General features: G+C 38.5%; 1 protein-coding gene across 1 annotated transcript; it reads left to right on the top strand.

The window, feature by feature from the left end:
• The first annotated feature begins 938 nt into the window (after nucleotides 1-938).
• Nucleotides 939-25,672, top strand: LOC146516278 (neuronal acetylcholine receptor subunit alpha-3-like). The gene is made up of 8 exons (XM_085161710.1): nucleotides 939-1,908; nucleotides 13,141-13,280; nucleotides 14,203-14,247; nucleotides 16,571-16,680; nucleotides 17,905-18,112; nucleotides 19,730-20,341; nucleotides 21,827-22,096; nucleotides 23,758-25,672. The coding sequence occupies exons 1-8, from the start codon at nucleotides 1,851-1,853 to the stop codon at nucleotides 23,881-23,883; spliced, it is 1,569 nt and encodes a 522-aa protein (XP_085017836.1). The 5' UTR covers nucleotides 939-1,850; the 3' UTR covers nucleotides 23,884-25,672.
• Nucleotides 25,673-26,348: the final 676 nt, after the last annotated feature.

The following is a 26,348-nucleotide window of genomic DNA, read 5'->3' as shown; positions in this document are numbered from 1 at the left end:
GTGGTTTATGGACTTGCAGATTATTTAGATCACATGGGTGGAGTTTGACTAAAAGGGAGGACACAATTTTAAACAGTGCAACATGTTACACATGGGTCATCTCTAGTTTTGCTTTAGAAGGTAACTGTGTCTTGCAAACTCCCCTCTCTGTAATTTTGGGTTAAATAAAGTAATATTAATAAAAATTTTGATCTATACATTGGCTCAATAGTTTTTTGTTAATAAAGACTTTTGGTTTGGTACTCACTAGCCTACAGCCACATATCAATACAAAAACCTTGACCAAAAGATCTTGCTTTTAAAATGTCAGAAGGTCAAAGGGCATTAAAACTTTACATATTATTATATTATAACACACGTGCAGTCTGTTTTGAAATCATATTAAACTACGAGCATTAAGCATGCTCTGATACTAAAACAGAACTGCTGCTTTAAGAGCCATTAAAGCTACAAAAGACCCCAGATCTTTTTAATATTATTGATCATCCTTTAAAGGGTAACTTATTTCTTATCACAAACAACCAAATAAACAAAAAGGTAAGTTTTTTAGTTATTTCTTTAAAAGAAGGTAGAAAAGACTGTCCTGACAGCCAGTGACGGTGTCCTCAGAGCAAACGGCACATCTTAGCAGGATATACTTTCAGTATATTTGGGGCTGATGTGGAAATAATGCTCTACTTTAAGTCAAACTATATTTCACTCTGTCTATATATTGATTGAAGGAAGCATCTGTTCGCCCTTGTGTGTTTGCGTCTGTGTCCCCAAGCAGGTGTGGACAGCTCGCGTGTGCAGCACCCGGACACGTCTCAGAGTCATGTGTCACTCCCTTTCTCGCCACTCACCTTAGGCTTTTGTGTCGGCTCAGTTCACTTCAGCACTGCTCCGCTAAGCCTCCTCTCCTTAATGACTTTCTTTGATGACGTCAAACCAAGCGTGTAAAATCATGCGCTAAAATTAAACTTAATCAGCGCTGGTAAACAGAAACCTGGGGAGCTTATAATGCGAACAGCGTGTTTCAAAGCGGCAGGAAGCATGCTTCCGAGCAGATAAACTTTCCTCCTCAGAACAGCGCAGTGCTGCACTTCAGTGGTCGGGTGAAGACACAGCATGCAAAGGGGTATTGCTCCAGTTTTTGGAATTCAGCGAACTCGCTGGATTAATGCAGTACTTGTTCTCGAACTCGCTGGTTTATGCGGACGTGCTTCAAAACGTTATTTCAAACAAGAAAACGGCGTGAAGGCTAAAAATGAGTCAGATAAAGTAAACTGGCTGTTGTGTGGACACTTCAGCACCACGGAGAGCGCACACTAAAACTCACTGAGCGTCTCACAAACAAATCATTCTGTCCTGCGTGTGCCGTGCAACTTTCTAACCAATATGTAGCAGCTGGAATGAGATAAAGTATCCGCAGATTTTACTGTTGGATCTGGATCAGATCAGACAATATCACACTGATCGCCCCCCAAAAACTATTACAGCATATTACGCGTGTGGCACTTAAGTTTGAATGTGTCATACTTTTAATTTTAGGTTCATATCCTCTTCGATCTTTGACATTTCGCTTTTTGCCAGTGTTGGGATCACTTTGCGCATGTTGGGATGGTTTTCTCTGCCTGTGCTGATCCGTATGGATGCGCCAGAGGGGATTTTTGCGCTCGTAGGGGAGGGACGTATGAAGTCAAGTTGGGATCATATCAGGAAGGAACGCACCGACAAAGCGAGATAGACGACACCAGGGGAGAGAGGCACATTTTCACGCCCTCTCACATTATTTCTCGTCTCATCGATTAAAGAGACAGGCTTCCTTCAGGAAAAAAGTGAACAGGATCCCCAAACGACACAAGGGAGAGATGCAGTCTGTGGAGAGATGGACTTTGCTGCTTTTACTCGTGGGTTTGAAGGCGCAAGGTGAGTGGCGTTTATTCAAGGTAGAGTTATATAGTATATTCTGCAGATCACAGACGCGTGAGGATTTTTGACTGCATGGTTTTCAAGGCTCCAGGACACTGGAGCCTCTCTGCGCGTCAGTGTCTTGATAGTTAACTTGGTGATTCTGGGGTGCTTAGGCTGAATTACTGTGCATTCTCCGAGGCGTCTTTTAGTAACTTTGTCTTTTTCTGCCATCCTCCAGTGCTTTGTAGTCATCGCTATGTCGACTCCAAACTTTTTCTCGTTTTTATCATTTGAATAATTAGCAAAAATATCGTCAAAATATGCAAAAGATTTCCTGCCAAAACATCAATTTTAGGTTTTTGCACTAAAACTTATTTTCTTACGACTATCACACTAGGTCAACAAAAATGAAATACGGAAAAATCTGGAGAAAGGCAAATGAATTTTGATGAATGCTAATTTTGTTTTGAAGGGTCGATGTGATTTCACTAAGCAACACAGATTACAGTTCCTTTTCTCCGTTTACAGGTAGCGAGACTTTTGGAGGTTATACGAGGCCTGTACCAATTTTCTTTATTCACACAGAAAGCAGATATGAGGGTTTTAGTCGGGAGGAGGGGGCTTGGTCTGCTGCAGGCGTTTGATAAAAAACCCTCCAAGCAATGCGTGTCTTCGGATGAATCTGATGACCTTATTTCGTTTCACCCCAATTACGACACTAATTAAAAGTTGTATTCATTTCTCGTTTGTTCTTATAGTTTGTAGCAAAGGATAGGAACAAAACATTACATATTTAGCATGAGATAATTTTAAAGTTATCTTGTTGAAGGCTCGTTTGATTGTTGTAATAAAGTTAAACTTATAATCATTAAGGTATTTTCAACTAGCGGTAAAAATAATCGACTAAACTAAAACATACAAAAGTGTATTTTTTTTTTCAGACAAGAGCAGCTTTGTCCAGAGAAGATTCATAAAATATATATAGAAAGGTAGGAAAAGAGGGAGGACGCAAGAAATGACTGATAGAAGGAGAAAAGAAAGCTAGACAGTGAGGAAGCGACGAAGTCGGGTAATGAAGGGTTGAAGATAGCAATGGATGAAGGGCGATGAGAGAGAGGGGGGGAAGAAGATAAAGATGAAAACAAAGAAGAGAGGGGAGATAGAAGAAAGATTGTAAAAGAGGGAAGATCTGGTGCAAAAAGATTCATAGAAGAAAGAAGGAAAGATAGCTGGGGTAGAAGGGAACAGGAATGAAATGTCAAAGATAAGAAGGAAGTGAAGGCGAGGAGGAGGAATGGAGGAAATGAGAATGGAAGGAAGAAATAGTAGGAAGCCAGGATAAAGGATGAAAGAGAGAAGGAAAGAAGAGAAAGGGGTAGGCAGGGCAGAAAGAAGGAAAGGCATTGAGATGAGGATCAAGGAAAGGAGATAAGGATGCCATCCAACTTGGAATGATGAAAGGGAAGGAAGAATTTGTGATTATTGATATGCAGCCAGTATCTTAATCATTGACCGCAGCTGAGAGAGCCTGGATCTGACCTGGAGCAACTATGTGGAATAAATTCGCGACAGTAATTATGCTGCAGCATTTCCAAGCTTTAACGTAAACATTCGCTCCAAGGGTATAAATAGCAGCTATCTGATTCATGCATGATAGCAGGCAGACGTTCTTATGGTGTATCAGCCTTTATACACATTGTCAAAGGAGCTTGCAAAGAAAAGCATCTGGACTTCATTAAGTTGCTTGAAGATGTTTCAGCTCTCATCTGAGAAGCTTCTTCAGTTCTAAGGTCAAATGGTGGGGAGTCCCAGATTTAAACCTAGTGGGAGTATCCCCCCGCAGAGGGACAAAAGGACCCCCTGATGATTCTCCAATCGCCTGAGCAAAGGTGTGAAACTGGGTGTGGGTCCCAATCAGCCAGGGTTTCGGATGAGCTCGTTGTGAAACCTGGTCCCACCTTGTCATGCGAATTCCTGAGGTCAGATGGCCCAGGATGTGAGTGGGCGTTAAGGCGTCTGGGGAGGGAACTCAAAACTGGATTATAGATGGCAGACAGTTGGTGTCGTAAACCACCGCCTCTGTTCAAAGATGGTCGCTCACAGTGGACATAGATGGTTTCTGACACATTCTTTATTCCAAGTCCATATCACGTCTGTACCTAAATCACGTCACATGAATTTTGGAGAAAACTAAACTTGACCCTTCATCTGTTGTTGTAACTAAATTTAATAAACACTTCTAAAGACAGTGAGCTTCTAAGAAAGAAGCTGAAGCATTTTGACCAGGTATCTCACAAGATTGCTAAAATGATGCTGATTTTCATGCTTTACAGTGTAGGAAAATTTCAATGTGGGGCATTTAAATAAATTTAGGAACACAAATTAATTCTAATAATCAGACTAAATGTCATGTTTCTTGGTGATAATTTAATGACCAAATCCCATGTTTTTACAAATTCCCAAAACTGAGACCACTGAGTGCTGGTTCCTCCAATCAGAGATGATGATGATATAATTGAGATAAACTCTATAAGGAACATAAACATAACAGTATCATAAAATCCTGTTGCAAATAAGACAAGATTAATGCTGTCGAAAATTGTTAATCTTGGGATTTAGTGCACAGGGCGGTAAAAAACCCAATTTTTATTCCAGTTAATTATTTGAATGCAGAATGCACTGTTTGTTTCTAAGAGGAGCTGCTGCAGATTAGAGCTCTGAACTTTAAATTGGATACAATTAAACATTAAAGGTTACTGTGCCATAGCCTGAAAACAGAGACGTGGAAATTCCTTTAGTTTGTCTGCAGATCAAAGCGAAATTCATTTTATTGATGGAAAAGGCATTCTTGGTACGTGTTCCAGTAGTTGAAATTCCAGCCGAGTAAACAAGAAAGACTTGGCAGCTCAATTCTAAGCTTAGAATCCAGTCTAAAAATATAAATATATATATAAAAATATTTATATATATTTATATTTTCTGCATCACCAGCTGAATATGTGCACATTTCAGTGAATGTGCACTGCACAGTAAAGCTGTGGGCTGTAACTTTACAGTTGGGTTACATTTGTGATGGTACTGTAGTTCCTGCTTAACAAGTTGCACAAATACATTCAACAAGACAGAATACATACTGCACATAAAAAAAATAAAAACATGGCACTTCCAAGTTTACATTGAAACTCTGCTCTTGAGCAGGTTATGCATTCAGCACAAGTTACCATGGTGATTTAACCAGGTTAAAAAAAATAGAGCCTCTTTCATGACACACAAAACTCTGACTTTAAGCTCAACATAGCTTCCTGACCCATAAAACCTGCTTTGTACTACTCCCCTGTGACCAAGTGATGAGTTGGATGAGCTGGGCACGCAAACATTTACTCCATCACTTCAGAAAGGGACATTTTAAAGGACTCGTCTTCTTTTTCTGTTTCAGCACAGTCTACAGCCAAAACTGGCTCATGGGCAGTTCAACATTCACTTCTGACCCTGTGTTCAGTCAGCCTGCACAAAGTTTGCACTAAGTTTGGAGACACTATCAGAATACAAACTTCTGTACTGGTAAATGGACGGGTATATATATATAGCACTTTTCTGCTCTTTCTGAGCACTCAAAGCGTTTCTGCACTACAAGTCAAATTCACCCATTTACACACATTCATGCAGTGCTTTATTCTATGCACTTTAAGCACTTTTTATCTGTCTCATACACGCTCACTCACACTCTGATGGATGCGTCTCACTCGAGAAGGTTCGGTATATTGCCCAACGTGAACTGGAGGAACCTTGGAATGAACTACAAACTTTCCAAATAGTAAATGGCCTGCTCTACCAGCTGAGCCACAGCTGCACCTAATCTCAAATTAGCAGTGGTAATGGTCTTTAGTGATTTGTGACACTGATTAATATTACTCGCATGAATTCATCCTTTTTGAAAGCTGTGAATGTGCGAAACGTGGAAAAACTTATGTAACCATACCTTTAGCTGCAGTTGTGTCCATATATTTGGATAACACACAAACTGTAAACAGCATTTACGCAAGCAATGTTTAGTTTGCCTCTCGTGATTTCAGAAGTGCTACTATTGTGTGTTACTTTAACTTGCATATAGTCACAACACTGTCCCTTGTATTCAAATAAAGGCTATTCTCATAATGTAATTGAATGCATGACTGATGATCCGGTCAGTGAACTGCAGTGATAAGGTGTGTGTGTGTGTGTCTGTGTGTGCCTGCATGACTGCAGCTGTGTGGTAACGAGGCTTATATCACGGTAACATTTATAGCGCAGAACACAGAGCAGAGGGGGCGTGGCTAAATATGAACTGAGTCACAGAGAAATGTGTTGAGAGGACCTCATGTTGCATCCCTCGCTTCACATCCGCCGGTTTTCATAAAGGCTGAACCTGTTTGTTGGAGTTCAGTTTTTAGAGTAGAAAATGTGTCCATTGTCAGTTGTTAAAACTTCTTTTGTGGATAAATGCGATCCTTTATGTTACAGTTTTACAGTTTTTCTAATGGAATATTGAGCTAAAGATACTTCCTGTCAACATCAAACAATGGCTTCTCAGTTTGCATGTAAAATATTTCTCACTCTGGCATGGCCCAAAGTCAAAATGATATTTCTCCTACATCCAGAGAAAGGAATATATGGGCACTTACATTCCTGGTCAGGGTCACATTCGCACCTAATAATGACAAAATGCACATGCTAAAATGAGAAAAGGACCACTGAGATATTGAACTACAAAGGCTGAGCGCTTTTCTTCCATGAAACATATTCAAATTCATGTAACCCACTTTTTTGTGAGCATGCCTTCAGGGAAATTTCTATTAGATCTGCTCATTTCAAAGGTGAAAAATGTTAAAAATGGATGAGAACTGCGAAATGTGTGCAGTCGAGCATGGATGTCATAAGTCCAAAAAGAGCTATGCTTGACCAATATTAGCATCTGCTGAGAACGTCGGGACAAAAAGAATACAATAAAAAAGACAAATCAAACAAAGCTGTTTGTAGATTTTGCCTGAATACAAGTGTGGAGCCTTTGCTGTTAAAGGCATCAGTCACATCTCACGGTATTCCATTAACTGGACACACATCCACACACTCACTGCTCCACGATCCTATCTTCCTGGGCTTTTTGCACCTGTCTCTCACTTTTCTGTGACTTCGCCTCTTTCTCACTCACTAATCTCTCAGGTTCCTTTCCTCTCGTCGGTCTTTTCTTTTGTTTTCCTCTCTCTCCTTTTCCACTCACACTTAATCTCTGTCACTTAAATTCAACGCATTTCAGCTCAGTTTACAGGCACACAGGAAAAATAAACACTTCAGCTTTATACAGTGTTTACCATATAAGCATTGTACATAAAAAAAGAACCCTCGTCTATCTCCATTCCTTTCTGTTTCATTCTTTCTCACTTTCCTTTAAAAGCATTTGCATGCTCAGGGGAGGCTGAAGGCTAAATGGCTTACTCTTACACCAGCCTCTCACACGGCCAATAAAACGGTCTCTTCTTTAACAATAAGCATTATCTGTCCGGTATTCCTCTACACCAGCTTGTCTCCTGTTTCCTGTTCCTGTTTCTGTACTTTTGAGTCCATTAAGTGTATATGTTGTTAACTCAAACCAGGATATCCCCCCCTCCCCCCGTATCATACACTGTAGCTGTCTTATTTTTGAGTCCCATCAAAAAGATGATCCGCTTAAACAGTAAAGAACAGAGCTGTGCAGTGGTGTCAAAAGACAAACTGAGATGCTTCCTTTAAGTCACTAGAACATCTCTGTAGGAAACATAGCTAAGCAGTGCAGGCAGAAATAAAAGAGCCTTAGAATCTTCTCTTTCCCCCATTTTTCATCACAGCAGTGGATTAGTGCACCATATTTGCAGTGCAGGTTAAGGTGGCCAAATTAAAGACATGCCCAAGCTAAGGAAAATAATCAAATTAGAGGGAAAAAAAGAGAAAATAACTAGGAATCTGCAATATAAATATGATAATTCAAAGCTTATCTCGAGACAAGTTGTAACGCCTCCCACTCAAGGAAATAATTAGGCAACTATTAAGTAAAAAGTGCACTTGTAGCAGAACAACTGTTTTAAATTAATATTGGAAAAAGGTTACCCTCGGGGTATCCCATGGGAGCTGTTCAGTATAGGGTGTCTGCCTTGCTGTTACAAGTCATTGGCCCCTGTACAAGTAGAACGACATCTTGGTGTGTATTGCTGGCAATAAGTTGGAGTTGTTGCCAAGAGGTGTTGGACTTTGTCACCGATACTGTTCGGAGATTTTAATGGGCAGAATTTCTAAGTGGACCTTCACCTTGGTGATTTTGTGCAGATGATGTGGTTCTGTTCGCCTCATCAGGTGGTGACCTGTAGCTTGCATTGGAGCAGTTCCCACCCAAGTATGAAGCGGCAGTAATGACAATTAAAACCTCCAAGTCCGAGGCCATTGTTCTCAGCATGGCCCAATATATTCTATAGAAAATGGATGGTTGGATGGATATTAAGGGGATAATCCTAACTACAGAATGCTTAAAATCAACACATTGTCCCTAAATCATCAAAATCCCATCCTTCATACCATCCCTGGCATATCCCCTGAGGGATTTTATGTTATATGGAGTCCAAAATAAGCAGCAGTGATTGACAGTTCCTGGGTCCAAACCAGAAGACGAGGTACAGTTTGTAGGATAGTTGAAAAACATATAGATTAATCAAATGCATATAATAAACAAAAGACGGATTTGACGAATTGCACATCATAACGTATTTTTAGTTATGCTAACAGTTCCTTCAGCTCCAATCATGCTAAAATTACAATTCTAGTGTAACTGCTAGGGATTAACGCCTTACTGAATCTTTTTTTTTTAAACGCTGTTCTTATATATACAGCTCTATATACAGCACATCCATATTTGGGGATCAAGCTAAGCTTGACAGACTCATGTGCTTGGTAAGATATGAGAGAGAGCTTAATGAACTATCAACAGCAAAACCTATAGTTAGAGTCTTGAGTACCAAGAAAGGCGCATGTGTGACCGTGATTTTGTTCTTATGCACCTTTTCCCAAATCTCATTTTAATTGTCACAAGTGTGTGAAATATGTTCCTATCTACATAATTATTTTTTTCCCACTCTTTACCCCATTTGATGCATTAATCCTACTATGATGAAAGTGTCCATTAAAAATTGGGAAGTTCTGACTGGTGGACTAATAATTGGCAAGTGAGGGTAAATGTGATAAATACAGATCAAAGTGAGTAGATCATTTCACTTTAACATGTTTTTTTTTTAAGTCTCGATGGGGAATGCATCTGACCAAGCTAAATGTAGGCATACATATGTGTGTGTTTGTGAGAGAGAGAGCGAGTGTGTGAATAAATGCCAGGTTTTGATCAAAGAATTGGTTTAGTCAGTGGACGTGTAGCAGGGAGCAGCTCTGTCTTTGCAATTATACTAACAAGTAGATGAAGCACCGTGACGGCTCGTTTTAATCAAACATTTTTTTCTACTTTATTTCTTTTATATTTTAATTCAAATTTCATTCTTTTCTGTTTTTGTCTTTTTCAGTCTATCGCTTGTATCCTGAAAAATATAGTCACTGTGCAACGGACTGTTTCCTTTTTTGGATCAGATGTGAAGTGTCTGTTACCATACTCCCTTTAAACTCTATTTAGCACAGCATTAGCACATGCTAAGTAGCTACCAGACAGCAGGCTATGAAGTCTGGAGTCATAATCTTCTGAGTGACATCTCAAGAAGGCTTTGCTTTCAGTCTGTCTCTCCTCTCCCTTACGCCCTTCTTCTCTCCCTCCACTTCTTGTCTTGGTGTTTCTCTCCTTTTTTCCTCTCTTGTTGTTCTCTCTAGAGGGCTGTCATCAGAAGTTCAACACCAGCTAGCTGGTGTCATTGTTCTGTGCATAAAGATGGTTATCTTCTGCCTTTGAGCGAAGCATCTTGATGTAATAGGGTCAGCAATATTTCATCATCAGGATTTCAAGGACGTCTCCAAAGAACTCCGTTTTAATTAAAACATTTTGCTCTTATGTATCCCAAACTCAATTTGACTGCTGCTAGTCAAGTAAGAATAGCATTTATTAAAACAAAAACAAAAAAGTTTGGGAAATAAATAATGAAACACCCGAAGGTAAAATCTGCTTGTGTCTTTGAGGTGACAAGTTTTTAGAAGTTCTCCTGAACATTAGATGTCTCTTTGTCTTCTCTTAATTGTTGTGTTTTTGTGTACCTGCTGTTTTAGCTGTTTCTTTTGTCCCTTATTTCGTGTCCTCATTCTCCTTGCAAAATACTCTGTCCTGCATCTTCTCACCTCCATTCAAGCTGCCCTGCAGAGACGAATGTGGTATTGATCTAGATATATTTATAGAGCGTGATGGGGAGCGTGAGCGGGATTTCTGCGTGACAACTCCAAGAGCACTGGGGGGTCTTGAAGGATGAAAAGTGGGTGATCATCCTCACAAACTGCAGGAGTGTAAATGATGTGACTCAGTTGGCTTCGAGGCAGCAAGCTGTGTGGGGAACTTTAAACTTATTGCTTTGATACAGCTCACTTTGAAAACTTGCACAGCTTACACAACCCCAGTAACCGATTTATCTTGGTCCTGAATGTAGTTTCAGTCTTCTTTAGAATAAATTCTAGATCAAATGTAATGATATTAAAGATTCTAGCTCTGCTGGATTATTGATGGATGTAGTTGCTGGTGGTAACAGTAAATGTGGTCTAATAGTCACAGAATCCTGGAGGAAACAAACACTTCTTGAGCATGGACTAAAACAGACACAACTAGTGTTTCTGTTTATAGCACAACCAGACACATTTATGTTCATTCAATATTTGGTCTCTTTTCATCACGCCAAGAACAAATGTGATCTGACTTTGTCTCATGCCAGTAACTCTGTGCCAACAGCACAGCTAAGCAGCTTTGCTGTGATGGCACAGGAAAGTTGTTCACCTGGCTCATAACCTTCTTCCATTCCCGTTCATACTCTTATACTCTTCTAAACCACCTTAAGAACATGTTTGTTTTTGTACATAAAATCAACAGCTGTTATTAGTTGTAATTATGGATTGTGGTGTCAAATATTTTCCTGTGACCTCACAATAAAACTCACCCAGTTCACTTGGTGAAGATGCAGCAATGGCTAATGATTTTTGGACAGTTGGTCAACTGGTCCTAAATGCTGCAATAATTTTAAGGTGTTTTTATTTTGTGGCAGTTCTGGTTAGCATTATAACCTTAACTTATAAGATAAGAGGCAATATATAGTGCAATTATACTGTTGTTACTAGTATCCAGGAGAATCCACATAGATGGTATGCCACATAGACCTGTACCAAGTAGTTGTTAACTGCTGCTGTGATGTGTGCCACTGCTTTGTAATGTCCTGTTTTGGTATTTCTTGGTGTTTTAGAATCAGAAATCAGATGTGACATAAGAGCAGTGGAATCTGACTGTAAAGCTACACGTTCACTGGCTACTGTAACGACATACTTGTGTAATAACAAGTGTTAATAGAGGTCAAGTCAGAAATCCTTTTTCTATTTTGCATAGGACCAGAAGTCATTTTGCAGTAATTTCCCATGGTGAGCATTATTAGGAATACAGGTTTAAGGTATTTCTGTACTGACATCACTTCCCATGATACTGGCATGTGTGTTTTGGACAGAGTTTTCACGTTACCCCACAGTGAAGCCAAAAGTTTGAAATCTGAATCCTGAATGGGGAATAAGCTTAAAGAAATAGCAGCTCCCCTCACTCCTCACACACAAAAAACTTTCAGCACCTCATCTCCTGTCCTCAGGCTGCAGTCTGCAGCTCCTCTGCACTATGTTAAAATAGCTTGCTGTGCATTTCCCACTAAATAGACAGATTCTCGGCCTGAAGCCTTCAAGGTTCCTTCCTGGAAGTAAATAAGGTCTTCATATTTTGGTTACATACACACCCCTTAAGCTTCACTCCTGACAAACACCTATATATAGATACATTATGATAACTCGTGCTCTCATATGGGTGAACACTGACAGCTTCCTACACCTACCAAACTATAGTTCCCATTATTCAGGAGAAGAGAAGAGGACATGCATGTCACAGTGATTTATTTACATTTAGATATCACATGTTTATTTGAGTTTAACTTAGTTTATATTCCATGCTGTCTTCAGTATGGTAACACCCGTCCACAGTGCTACGCAACAGGCAGAAGTAAAATATTCTTCCCTCATGATGAATTTCTGCAGTGCTTAGTTCATTACTAGATTCATGTCAAGTCAATGGATTTTCAACAATACCTGTTTAGACTGTACTGAAGCATGCTAAATCCACTGTCACCGTGTTGCACTGCAAAGCTTGAAACCCCACTACGCATTATCCATGACTTCGGGGCTCAGCTGTAGCTAACCTACAGGAAATACTGATGTGTACATAAGTAAGTTGTCTTTCAAGAAACCACAGGAAACAATGCTACTAGGTAGCTACCTTGCTACACATTGTAGCAGGTAGTTGTTCACTCTGTCTGCCAACTGGTGCCACACACCTGGATTACAGTGGATTCTGAACTGGAACTGCTGAGACAGATGAACAGTGACTGAGCTAAACAATAACAGGTCTAGTAAGATTTTAGGCAGTCCAGAAAGAAGGTGCTGAGAAATGAACAGAAGCAGTGAGACTGAAAATGTTGCTCAAGAGGTTAAGGTGGAAGGTGGGTGTGAGGCAACTGTGTCCTCAATGAAATGATGACCTTATTTTGCTCTTTTGCAGATTTTCAGTTAAACAAATGATCAGAAAGAAATGTAAAGGAAATTAAAAAAAAAATCCAAATAAACTAGAAAAACAACATGTTTTGTTTTAATTATTATCATTATGTTTTTTTGCAGCATGCCAGAATTGAAACTTGACATTACTGCTCTTGGCTTCCTTATTTATCATTCTTCAATTTTCATCATTTCAAACATACTGAAAAGCACCCTAAAGGTTATCTCACAGCACACACTTGATCAAAGCACTTTCTTTACTCTGATGATCTAAGCAGAAAAGTTGTAATCTAAAGAGAGTTCTTCATAAATTTTATAAACTGAAAAGACTTATTGATGTTTGGTGCGTTGAATCTCAGAAGAGTCTGATTTTTCTTTTCTATTTTATTTTAGTTCCTTCTTTGTTGCGTTCTCAGTGTTTTTTTAAATCCCTGCCTTAGATGAATTTCTCATGTTACATCTTTGTTTCACCCTCAGACTGCCTCTCATCAAAGGCTGAGGACCGACTTTTCAGGAAGCTGTTTAGACGATATAATCAGTTCATCAGACCAGTGGAGAATGTCTCTGATCCAGTCACTGTGGAGTTTGAGGTCTCCATCTCCCAGCTGGTTAAAGTTGTAAGCTTTATGACACACACACACACACAGCATTTTTCTACATTCTGCAACAGTCTTGTTTTATGTATTTGTCCAAATGTATCTATGCATTTGTCACTCATAGCAACTTCTCAACATTTTACGATAGTCTGTGTGAACAGTGAGTTGTCATTCCAAGAACATCTTGATCACATTTCCTACCTTTGAAACCGAAGAGCAAGAAGATAAGCCGTGGAACGCGAGAAGTGAAAGCGTAAAGTGAATGCAGACTTTATTTAGTCTGTTCAATTTCACAGATTCCAAAAATGCCTCACAGTGTTTTTATACAATGCTGCTGTGCTTTGACAATGTTAAGTTCAAAACTGGTGATGGAGGTGGGGGTGCTGTGCAATCCCCAGTGAAAAGAGGTTTTCACCTCAGAGTGGAAATCCTGAGATTAAGAGGAAATTGCCAGCAGGGGCCTTTTTCCAGACTGGATTGTGAGGTACCTCTATCTGCTTGCTCAGCGAGGTGAGATTAATTTAAAGGTGAGCACCTGGATGTGAATGTCAGGGTGTAGTAGCACTACATGAATGTGTCATTATGTGTGTGTTTATGCACACATTTTCACCTGTCTGTTTGTCTACAAGACATGGCTTTTACAGAGTTCTTTAAGTCGATTCTGTATAATGTAAAAATATTAAGACTGCAAATCAGAACTGAATAAGGACAAGGCATAGAGGATGTAAACTATGTAACCTTTTCATTTATTAGGAACTTGCTCACTATTGATCCTCTCGGTTAATCATATATAACAGAGGACTAAGATGTGCACATTTCTTGTAGTCCCTTCAGTAGGCTGAAGCAGCAACACAGTCTGTCTCACACATGCACAAGCAGACAGACACAAACACACCCACATCTGCTGGCTAATGAGCTCTTTTCCTACTCTGTGTCTCTGCAGGATGAGGTGAATCAAATCATGGAAACAAATTTATGGCTCAGGCATGTGAGTAACCATGTACGCACACAAACACGGATAAACACATCACACACAGCATGCATTAACAATTTCACTGACCTACCTTACAGCTGAGGTCTGCAGAGAGCCGGGTAAGTGAAGCCCGACGAGGTTCATATGTTCTAACGCATTGTTTACACGTACTAAGCAGTATGGGATGCTGCAGTCTGTCTTTTAGCTGTGACTTAATGTTACATTTAGTTGGAATAAACAGGAGAGCACGAGTGGATAAGAAAACAAAGACAGCTCACATAAACACGGAAATGGAATCAGCCCAGTGATCAATGCTAGCGTTATTGCTAGTCACGCTCTGCAGCTCAGCAGATCTATAGCTACAGACCCTGAACTCTTGACCTCACATTGCCAGCCAATAACATTTTCTCTCTTTCACCTCGTTGATAACATTTTGTTTCCTCTTCCCTTTTCCCTCCACTATTAATCTGTGCTTAAAAGATTACAAATACTTCTTGTAAGCATTATTGATTTATTTTTATCTTTCTTAAATTGGTGCCTAATTGCTCTACAAAGCCAAACATTTTGTAGAATCTGATGTGATTCAGTGGTGCTGCTATCCCCGAGCTTTCCAATTAAAATATATTGAAATGCCTGCATAGCACAATCTCCTATATTGTTTGTAATGGCGTGGCTGCTTTGTTTACAACAAGTCCTTGCTAATGACAAGCAGTGCCAACACCACAATCACTGACAAAGACACTGGATCACAGCAGTGGGTTTACAGTGGAAGCCACTTTAGAAATCTACCCCTTGATGTATTTATTGCAACTGTTCTGCAGTTTGACTGCAGGGGATTCTTTATTCAATAGCCTTAACACAATATTTTTAAACATCCTAGCTGTGTACTCTTTGAAATCTAGCTCCACTGACTATTTTATGTAAGTGGGAGGAAAACTTTAATGTAATACATATACATACAGGTTCTTTGAGTACTGTAGATATGTAGACACATTCAGGTGGGCTGAACCTCATGGTTCAAAGTAAGCTTCTATCAAAGACTAGAGATGCCATCGATCTATTAAAAAATCTAACTCTAAACAAATAAATAAATAGTGAAATACATGTTGAGTTAAATATGCATCAAAATGAACAAATAGCATTTCTCCCTTAAGATTATTAAGTAGGCAATGAAACAAGTAGAGCAAACAATAAAACCTATTTCCTAATTAATCAGTGATAACATCTTTGACTTGGTCTGCCCTGAAAAAGCCTCAGTTTTCAGGATGATACCTGCATATTAATCAGTCTTGAGTGAGTGATCAGTAATTATGATGGTTACTCATTTCCTCAGCAAAACTCAATAAAGATTCAGACAACTGAGCATCTCCCAAAAGTCCAAAAATATAGGTTTGGCACAACATGTTGCTATTTATAACTAAGCCAATGTATTACATATTTCTTTAAAACAAACATGTAATCCCATTTGCTAAATGTGTGGAAAATACATGAAAAGTATATAGAGTACACAGACATTTTGCATTCTTTGAACCATAGTTTGGGTTAATATTCTCACTATTCCTACTCTTTAATTGTGACGAGGAGAAAAAACTGTGCTTTCCCAGAATGCTGGACGTCCAGTGGCATAGTCACAAGATAACCATAATTACACTGGCTATTGTTGTAAACAAACTGCTCTGTACCTGTTTACTGAGGCTAAATAGACCTATACTTTCCTTCTTCTTTCTATTTTTTTTATGCTGAAATTTTACGGTCACAACAAGCTGCACAGCTGAGCCTATCATGAATTACATCGTTAGCCAATCACAATGCAAACTCTCAAATGAAAAAGGCAGTGTTGCATGAAGTGGTTAATTAAACAGCTTCCAGGTCATAACTGGGTATTAATCTGCCTTTCTAATGAATGAATTCATCTTGAATGACATGCAGATAGCCAAGACTAATGGATATACAGCTCATGAAATGCTACCTACGGATATGTTGAATGCACTCTTCTTTTATTTCTGTCAGGGAGCTATTTATTCATACGCCCCGTCTCTATGCGCTGCTCTTTATGCAGGCTATTGTTGATATCACATAGTGTTATTTTGTCACTCACGAGCTAATGTAGAAGCAAATGAAAGCCTTAAGATTTGTTTTCTCTATAATACCCTTATTTAGCACTACTGTAAAAGATCAAAGAAAGTTCTGCCTGCAGTATAAATATGTTTTTCAAAATATTCCCAAGAAGGGGGATGTCTCCAGTGACTAATACTGTCTGCAGCACACAATGCAAAATATAAAGCAGATGGTTGAATCGCGAGTCTGGTAAAACTGTTTTTCCCTTCCCTTCCATCAGATTTGGAATGACTACAAGCTCCGATGGAAGCCTGCAGAGTTTGACGGGATTGAGTTCATTAGAGTCCCATCGAACAAGATTTGGAGACCCGACATTGTGCTCTACAACAAGTGAGGCTGTCAACATCATAACACTCATAAATTATATAGCTGGGATCTCTGTTATGGCAACAGTAAGCTAAGTGATTATAATATAACAATTAAAACCATAATAATGGCCAAAATAAAAATAATTATTTAAAAAAAAATCTTTATAAAATGCAAAGGTGAATGATTATATTGATTTATTATTATTGTGATTTATATTTTTCTGCTTGTAAGTGTCCATCCTTTAAACCCAGACCAGAATCTGTCTGAAATTTTAGACTTCTACTAGTAAATGTTTTATTACCAATAGATCTTACATAGAGGTAAAACTACTCCGACTTTTCAGTATAATATTAGAACTGTTTTATATTCCTCTTCTTCATTGTTTTGGATATGGCGTGCAATTTTAATGCAGGTTTCGTCCAAGGTTTATCAGCCCTGTTTCCAGCAGCAGGCAGATGTTTTTGTTAAAATAACTCCTAAACTCAGTGTACTGACCAACGCCAAACAACAAACAGATCATTTAGCTGCTCTAATGGTGGTAGAAGAGCAGCTAACTGTGAAAGGTGAAGAAATGAAATAAAAATAAACTGTTGATATGTATTTATCACAAGACAGCAGAAGAGATTTTCCAAATAAATGCTAATGTCACTTTTGTGCAACACCTAATATTTTCCCCTTGCTCATGAATCTTGCGGGTAATTTAAAAAAAAAAAAGCACTGACAAAGAACCCTCTATGTCATTTCAGCATGAGAATAGCCTTATTACAATATTATATTAATGGCCATATTCTCTGAAGCACAAATGTCTTTTATACCTTCAGAGTTTCCAACAGAAAATGCTGTGAAATATGCTAATGGACTCCCTATTGTTCAGGGTCAGTTTGTGCTGCATTGTATTCTCTCAGTTTTACCTCAGTTAATTGTAGACTCATTACTTCTTTCTACTTACAACAAAGGTTCATATTGTTAATCAAAGGTCGTTTTGTGTTTCACAATAATACATAATGCAGCTTTATTGTCCTCTATTTAATCCTAATAATCCTTTGTTCCATAACTGCTGGTTTTATCTTCTCCCCTTTCTTCTGTGCCTTTGTTTTCTCCTTGCATATTCTCTCATTGTTTGACATCTCTACCTTCCACCTAACCTCTGTGTCCTATTCACACCACACGTCTACGTTCTCATGCACTGTTTGCCATGGAAATACATTGTACGCCTTGTTATACATTCACGTTTGTCTTACACAGTGCTGTAGGAGATTTTCTGGTGGAGGATAAGACCAAGGCCTTGCTGAAGTTTGATGGAACTATCACATGGGTTCCTCCAGCAATTTTTAAATCATCTTGCCCAATGGACATCACCTACTTCCCCTTTGACTATCAGAACTGCTCTATGAAGTTTGGGTCCTGGACTTATGACAAAGCCAAGATTGACCTGGTACTTATTGGGTCCAAGGTAACTGCATTTAAGCCTCGTATAACAATAAACTATCTATTTCATTTTTTTCTCTTTCTGCCTAGTACAGACTTCATTCCAGTTAGATACAACAGGCATTTCAAACCCATTAGTTTTTTTTTAAATTCACTGTTTATTTTATTAAAGGGCACCTCCATCAATTTTACACAAAAGGTCACTTTGCAAGTAATGAAGAGCTCTATTGGGTCTGTAAAACAGGCTGTATAATGTCTTCTGCAGCCAGTGGCACAGTCAGAGAACCATAACTTCAATGGGGTTCGACAAAAAAGTGATATGTGGCAAATTGCTGTAGGCCAAAGAAGTAATTTCTCAGGCATGACGGCCATATAGGAGTATAGCATGGAGTCTCAAATAATAATCATTTAAATGAAATCCTTAGTTGATGAAAATATCTGGGATGGTTGCTATAATGTATTCTTTTTTTAAAAAATGTGGATGAAGCTGATAAAATAACTACAGTTTTAATGTTGGTCAAGAATGGGTTGCTGTTATATGGAAGCCCGTTTCCGCCACACAAAAAAAGTAACCATAACTCAAAATTTCGAGTTATTAACTCAAAATTTTGAGATTTTTTCTTGAAATGTTGACTTATTAACTTGAAATGTTGAGAAAAGTAACTTGAAATTTCGAGTTAGCTCTGCCAATCAGTAATCTACGTGGAATGTGCACTCAAAAACTGGATCACAACAAATTGCCGCTTTCGAGAGTATGTTTGCTGATAATAACACCATGTAATTAATAACACAAGGATTTCATAATTTGTGAAGCCACACTGAAAATTATCAGCAATTTGTGCATTCATGACTGACTGTAATACTGGTAGCTTAGCTGTAGCACTTGCAGCTGAGGGCTTCAGCTTCCGGGTAACAAGGAATTGACGTCATTTATGTAGATTACTGATTGGCAGCGCTAACTCAAAATTTCGAGTTATTAACTCAAAAGTTTGAGAAAAGTAAGTCGAAATTTCGAGTTATAGATACTTTTTTTTTTTTAATTTTAGTGGCGTAAACTGTTAAAGTATGTCTATGTGGGAACAATTTCCTTAGAAAAAGAGTTCTGCAAAAATAAAATTCTGCTCACTGGTAAAAAGACAGAATTTTAAAGACCTGAGCATCTAGGAAACAGTGTGAGTTCCATAATTAGGAATATAAAATCAAGCATGTAGAAGACCACATAGGGAACTAAAAGTTGCTGCTTAAACACTTATTTTAATTAACTTCCTGAAAATGCAACAGTCATTGGTAACTGGATATAGCAAGTTTGTTTAATTGATTCATCTGCTATTCAAACAGATAAAGAAAACAGGTGAATTTTAAGATTAGCATTTAGAATGTAACTGTTTCATGCATTAACCACTTTGCTTGGACCTAGGGGAGGTCCAGTGGATAATCAGTGGCTCCATGACTTTTTTTAAATTCAAAATTGGTTTGCAACTTCTTGCAAATTCCCATTCATCATATTTACCTGAAGAAAATAATGCATTGTGTGGGTTATTCTAACAGAAAAGGGAGCCTTTTTAATATAGCTTGTTGATTCTAAATATGTCTTTTTTTTCTTCAGATTTTGTGATTTTTAAGATCTTTGTCCATGTGTTAGGTGAACCTGAAAGACTTCTGGGAAAGTGGCGAGTGGGAAATCATTGATGCTCCAGGCTACAAACATGACATCAAGTACAACTGCTGTGAGGAGATCTATCCAGACATCACCTACTCCTTCTACATCCGGCGTCTGCCACTCTTCTACACCATCAACCTCATCATCCCCTGCCTCCTCATCTCTTTCCTCACAGTGCTGGTTTTCTATCTCCCATCTGACTGTGGAGAGAAGGTCACGCTCTGTATCTCCGTCCTGCTCTCCCTCACTGTGTTCCTACTTGTTATCACAGAGACCATCCCCTCCACATCGCTGGTCATCCCGCTCATTGGAGAGTACCTCCTCTTCACAATGATCTTCGTCACACTCAGCATTGTCATCACTGTTTTTGTGCTGAATGTACATTATCGCACACCAATGACCCACACTATGCCGGGCTGGGTGCGCTCGGTGTTTCTCAAAGTGCTACCGAGGATTATGCTAATGCGGAGACCGATTGATGAGAACAGCAAAGTTGGGGGGCTGGACAGCAGTGGGGAGGCAGGAGGAGGTGGAGGGGGAGGAGGAGGCGGAGGAGGAAAAGGAGGGAAAAAACGGAAGAATAGCTTAATGCAGGTAAGTGGTTTTGCTCACAAAACATCTGCTTGTTGAATGTATTGGAAGTATTTTCCCTTGGTGTTGGGGTCATTTCTCCATACAGTCATGTATTACACAGAACACGTTTCTTAAAAGTTGTGCAGTATGTTACTTAATTACTCTCAGGAGAAAGATATTTGTTAGGCTACTCGTTACGTTACTTTCATGTTACTGATGAATGATCTGAAATACACCATCTCATAATTACAAATTACCAATATAAACCTACAGGCTACAGCCCTGCACACCAACACAAATCCCTGTCCTAATGAGGACACACGTGATCTTTTAGCTATGAACACAAAGCTGACAACACAAAGCAAAGATGAAAACAAGCACAAAGAGACTTTCAAGTGATCGTCACAGTGATTCTACTGTAGAAACACGAACAGGTAGAAACCAGAGGCTGCAGCCTGACTGCTCATGTTAGCATGCTGTCTGTGCAGATGCTTGCAAAGACCCAAAGTCGTGTTAGCAGCATAATGCGGTTGTTTCTGTTCTGGATGAAGTTTCCACTTTACTGTTGAACTCTTGTCCTTTTGTGCAATGAAAATAATAAAAATGTAAATGTAATGTCCATATTTTTGTCCTCCGGCACATGAACTGAAATCAGCTGATTTCAGGGCCAGTGCAAGTGGAATCGATAAGCTGGATCAATAGGCAAACAGACCAACAATTCCTATAAACTAAACTACTGGGAAGTGGTTCTTCACAAGAACATTGTCTTGATTCCCATCCCTAATCCTAGCCATCAAAAATAGTTTAATGATAAACTTTTTATCACAAGTGATGTAGGTTGTGTCAGTGACACCTGTCGTCCCGTTGTTTGCACTGAGGTTATGACTCTGTAGCAGGTCAAATAATGCTGCAAAGTTCACGGTCTCCTTGATAAACAAAGCCTTACACTCTTACAAAACAATTCTGTCACCGATCATGGAAAGAGAGCTTAGTTCAGGGGTCTCAAACCCGCGGCCTGGGGGCCACTTGCGTTCCACGTCACCCCTACTTGTGGCCCATTTATTGAGTAAGGTGTATACTTATGTCTGCATTTTTATTTTGTTAAATACGAACAAAAGTATAGCAGAAGTGTCTGCCTGGAAAGAGAGTACCAATTTGTTTATTTGCTAGTTCAATGAACTAAATAGCTTCAGTTAGTTAAGAGTGAGAAGAAAAACTTTGCGTTCCCGTGTGCAGTTTTGTCTTGTTATACAATATTTGAAGTAAAAAAAGAAACAAAACACTACATTTTTGGAAATATTTGTGGGTGTTTTCTTGTTTTTTGGTTAGGTTTTTTGTACTACTTGAACACTAAGCTTCAGTGAAAAGGAACAAGTCCTTCCTTAATATCAGCTGATGTTTGACTGCTTAGCTCACTTAAATATCTACATATGAAACAAGCCAATGTCTATTTGGAAATAAAGGAGGGCGTATAAGTTAATCTTAATTGATTATGATTCCCAACAGTTTGGAGGAGGATCGCTTAACTGTCTGGAGTTTGGTGAAAGCAAGCTCTCAACTATGGAGGGCTGCACTGGAAAGAAATGCCCCTGCCCTTGCCAGCATGGGAAGGAAACCCCAGAAACCCCAGACCCTGGGAAGATGACACGTCAGCTGAGTCACCAAAGCATCAACACAGTCGTGGCCTTTTCTGTGGTGTCACCTGAGATTAAACAGGCCATCGAGAGCGTCAAGTACATCGCTGAAAACATGAGGAGCCGCAACAAGGCCAAAGAGGTGAGGCATTCTTATCATTTGTCCGTGGACAGTAAGAGTTAAACAAATCAAATAGATGTTCCTATAGCAAAACACACACACAACAACTCACTCAGGTTACAATTTAAGACTTATATTAACAGAATAAAAAAAATGTATTTAAAAAGAAAGACATAGCATGTGCATATCCTTTGCCCTCTTTGGGTTTGAAAGTGGTTGATAAGACAGTGAGGAAAGGGTAACTGCTGTCATCTAAAACAGCGGTCCCCAACCCCTGGGCCTCGGACCGGTACCGGTACCGGTTCGTGAGTCGTTTGGTACCGGGCGCGAGAGTTGAGGCTCAGGTATGAAATGTATAGTTTTCAGGGTTTTTATTGGTTTTCAGCGTTATTTGCGTTTTTTATCGTTTACTCTGTTTTCCTGGGTCTTTTCACATGTTTTATGAATAAATTTTCTTTTTTTCAGTACCGGTACTAGTTTTATTTTGTTGTATTTATCCGCGACACCTTAAAGGCCGGTCCATGAAAATATTGTCGGGCATAAACCGGTCCGTGGCGCAAAAAAGGTTGGGGACCGCTGATCTAAAACATCCAAGTAGAATTTTACCAAAATAAAGGTCAGCAAGGTTGCAAAATTCATATACATCACATTTAGTTTAGCTCATCTATCCTCTTTCTGTGCACTGAGATTATAAAAGAAGTCCTAGTGTGATGAAATCTACATCCATCATTACCATTTCTCATTGCATTTCTGATTCTTTTGTTTGTGAAAGAAGGTCTATGCCTTGGCCTTTAGCTCCAGTAAACTAAAACTGATACACTGCTCCACCAAATAACATTTTAACTTGCAGCTGTTTTTTGTTGGTTATTCACACAGTGTGATGTTGAATTTAACTCCAGTTTATATGCACATTGTGTTTCCATTTGACTAAAACACAGTTTGACTTTGGCTTTTATATTTTAGTAAGCAAATAGCAGGCATACATTTGTCACACAGAAGATACATTGTTCCAGTAATTCTGTACTTTATATAAATGTACAGACGTTCATGGAAAGCAAATACACAGTAAGCATACATAATGTATTTATGCAAAACCACTCCATACTAACAAAAAAAAAAATGCTGGCAGGGAGAGCTGTTGTATTGTTGCAGAGCGTAACCTGCTCTATAAGTTTACAACAATGTAAGTTAGAACAAATAATTTTAGATTTGCACTGAACAATCTCCCTCCTCTCTCTGTCAGTTATAAATAAAGTGGGTGAAATCTCCCACAAGGCAAAAAGGAGCCTTTGATATGCAAAACTAGTGCCTCAATCAGCTTTGTCAAAACGCCTGTTGCTTATTTATTTTTTTTGACGTTGTGGTTTGAATGTGATTATCATAGTAATTTCTCCCTGTGTAAATTATGTATCAGTTTTCTGTTGACTTACGAGAAATTTTCAGCTGTTCTCTCTTCTATTATTTCCGTCTTCCTTTTCCCCCCACGCTTTCTCTGTGTTACACTTCACCCCATCGACTCCTGTAACCTCAAACACACTGAGATATTGAATCACGTGCGTCTCTCTCGCCGTGCATGCCTTTTCACCTGCTTTTAAATGATCTCTGTTCATGTTTATCTCTCATTTCTAACCACTGACACTGTCTTTTTACACCGCTTGTTTTGTCCCCTCCCTTACTTACAGGTGGAGGATGACTGGAAGTACGTTGCCATGGTGATTGATAGAATCTTCCTTTGGGTATTTGTGACCGTGTGCGTCCTGGGAACTATGGGCCTGTTCATCCAGCCTCTTTTTGGCTTTTTCTCATAACTGCTAGCCCGTCAGGGTCCTCAGTCACCCTGTGCATAGACCAATCTCAAACAAGTAACTAATGGACTCTCAGTTCTCAGCCGACAAATCAAAAGACAGAGTTTTTAAATCCTAAGCACTATCTGGTATGCTGTTTTTGCTGTTTTTTTGTGTTTTTTCCCTTTTGCAGCAAATAGAAATAAAGAAACAGTGAAGTCTAAAATGTTCTCGACTGGCAAGTAAACTGTATAACAAAGATGATTCCTACACATAAGCTCATCTTTCGTGGTAAAATAGATTTTTCTATAACTCGTTTTTTTACCTCTTGACCATGTTTGTTCATTTGTACTTTTAAAGTATTTTTAATACAAATATTGGACACATAATGATTTCCTGTGTAGTTAAATTTGTTAACAGCCTCAGAGACAGAGCTTTGTGGGTAAAATTCTAGCATTTGCACCCTCCTAAAAAGCAAAACCAGTCTACCATATTACTCAGATCCATTTAGCTCTCAAAACATACATGCTAACATCTATATCGCTAAAATTGGCTCATCAGAACTGGGCTTTTCTAACCAGTGAGTGATCTTACAATCGTGACGTCCAACTTTTATAGTCCATAGGGGCAATGAAGTTCACACAGCTTAACTTTTCCTTTTGGGAAATTTTGTATACTGCTTTCATAAAATTTCTGCCTCTGGTAAAAAAATAAATGTGATAAAGAAGTCAGAAACTCAGATTCATACCTCATCCTTATTTTGCCAAAATATGTAATTGATTGGTTTTTGTCTTGTAATAGATTTCTGTAACAGTCTGGCTCAGCTCAAAACTTGGCACACTGAATAGTCCTTGAGGACTGGAACCCAGACATTCAACAGATGCTTGGAACGTTGTACTTCCAGCAGAGATTATACAAAAACTGAACTTAACCCTGCAAGATTCCTCCTCTGAGCTGACTGATAACTGTCATACCCGTTACCCAGTCTGATTCATCAAGAATTCCACTGTCAGAGCCAGTCATGCTTGCTGCTTTTTTTTTTTCCAATTACAGATGAGACTACTGGCATGCTTGGCAGTGCTTTTACAGATAAGGGCAGGCTGTTCTTCTATTTGTAATTAGAAACCATACATTTATAAATGTTCTCTCTAATTAATGTTCCACGAGGTAATTGGTTGGCCTGGTAAATATTGGATTAAATGGTATTTGATTAGTTGCTCCTGAAATAGCATTACATCTATTAATTCATGAGAGGATTCTATCATCCAATTCCATGGCGACTAATTTAATCTTTTTTTCTTGTCACTTTTGATTATTATGAAGCACAAACGTGATGAAAGAAACATGTATCACAGAAGTTTTGATGGCTTTGACCTATGGCTGGTGATATATTAATCTGAATTTTGGTTTTGCACATTGTGAGATGAATGGTGTATTATTCATAAAAATCAAGATTTAATTGCTCTGGCTTTACCGCACAGCTCCATTTTTATCTCTCTCTCTATATATATATATATATTTATATATGAATTGTACAGCAATATAAGCTTAATTTAATTTAATATGTTGAATTTAATTTATCCTTTTTTTCACATTATATTCTATTATATTTTAATGTACCTGAAATAGACAGCCTTTGCTGAAAGAAGCAAATATTGTTTTTGCAAAGGAGCTTTGCCATTCTTTGTCAGACTGTCTGAATTTCAAAATAAAATGAGTATTTCTTCAAATAAAAGGGGTTCCATTTAACAGAAAAGGTTTGCAATGATGCTAAAAAAAATCTATGACTTCATTAAACCATTTTTTAAATATACACTGACATTCACTGTTGCATATGTGTGTCATTACTCTAACAAAAAGCTGCCAGAGGTATAATCAAGCCCGTTGTTATGTCGTATGGAAGAGCTTGTTGTTTTGTGCTATTCAGACATAATTTTAGTGTTAGGGTAAAATGCATAATTACACATGACATTGCCATATAATCATGATTATCAGAGGGTCAATCTCCCAGCTGCACATAGCAGTCATTGTTTGAATGTTGCAATGAGTCAGTAATTCTACACTTAATGTTCCTTACAGAACACACTCATTTGCAGACATTTTCACAGCTGTGTTTTTTCTTCTACAACATAAAGTGAAACACCTCTTTGGGACTGTTAGCAAGAAGTGATATTCTGCCTTTTGCTGGAGATTACTACTTAGTGCTTTCACATAGTTATGACATTTAAATAAATACATTGCAAAATAATTGTGACAGATTTAAGTGTCATATTCTAAAATATGAAAAACCTGCTTCATATGTCAAACACATTTGGATGGTTTGCCTCAGAAAATTCTGCTGTCTTTAAACACTAACCATTGCATGTTGTTCGTAATTGTCTTTTAACTTAAAACTAAAAGATAAAACCTTTATTTTTTAAAGGTTTTATTGTTTATTGATGATTATTCAATCATCATATGAGTATTTTTGTATTGTCTTTATGTTTATT

This window comes from Neolamprologus multifasciatus, chromosome 6 (assembly GCF_963576455.1).
Source record: "Neolamprologus multifasciatus chromosome 6, fNeoMul1.2, whole genome shotgun sequence".
NCBI lineage: Eukaryota > Metazoa > Chordata > Actinopteri > Cichliformes > Cichlidae > Neolamprologus > Neolamprologus multifasciatus.
This window is presented reverse-complemented; position numbering and strand designations above follow the sequence as displayed.

Excerpts from the sequence above, each read along its gene's own strand:
- LOC146516278 (XM_085161710.1), top strand. The coding sequence starts at position 1,851 with ATGCAGTCTGTGGAGAGATGGACTTTGCTGCTTTTACTCGTGGGTTTG. Across the intron at positions 13,281-14,202 it reads TCTCCCAGCTGGTTAAAGTT|GATGAGGTGAATCAAATCAT; the intron begins GTAAGCTTTATG and ends GTGTCTCTGCAG. Across the intron at positions 16,681-17,904 it reads GACATTGTGCTCTACAACAA|TGCTGTAGGAGATTTTCTGG; the intron begins GTGAGGCTGTCA and ends TGTCTTACACAG.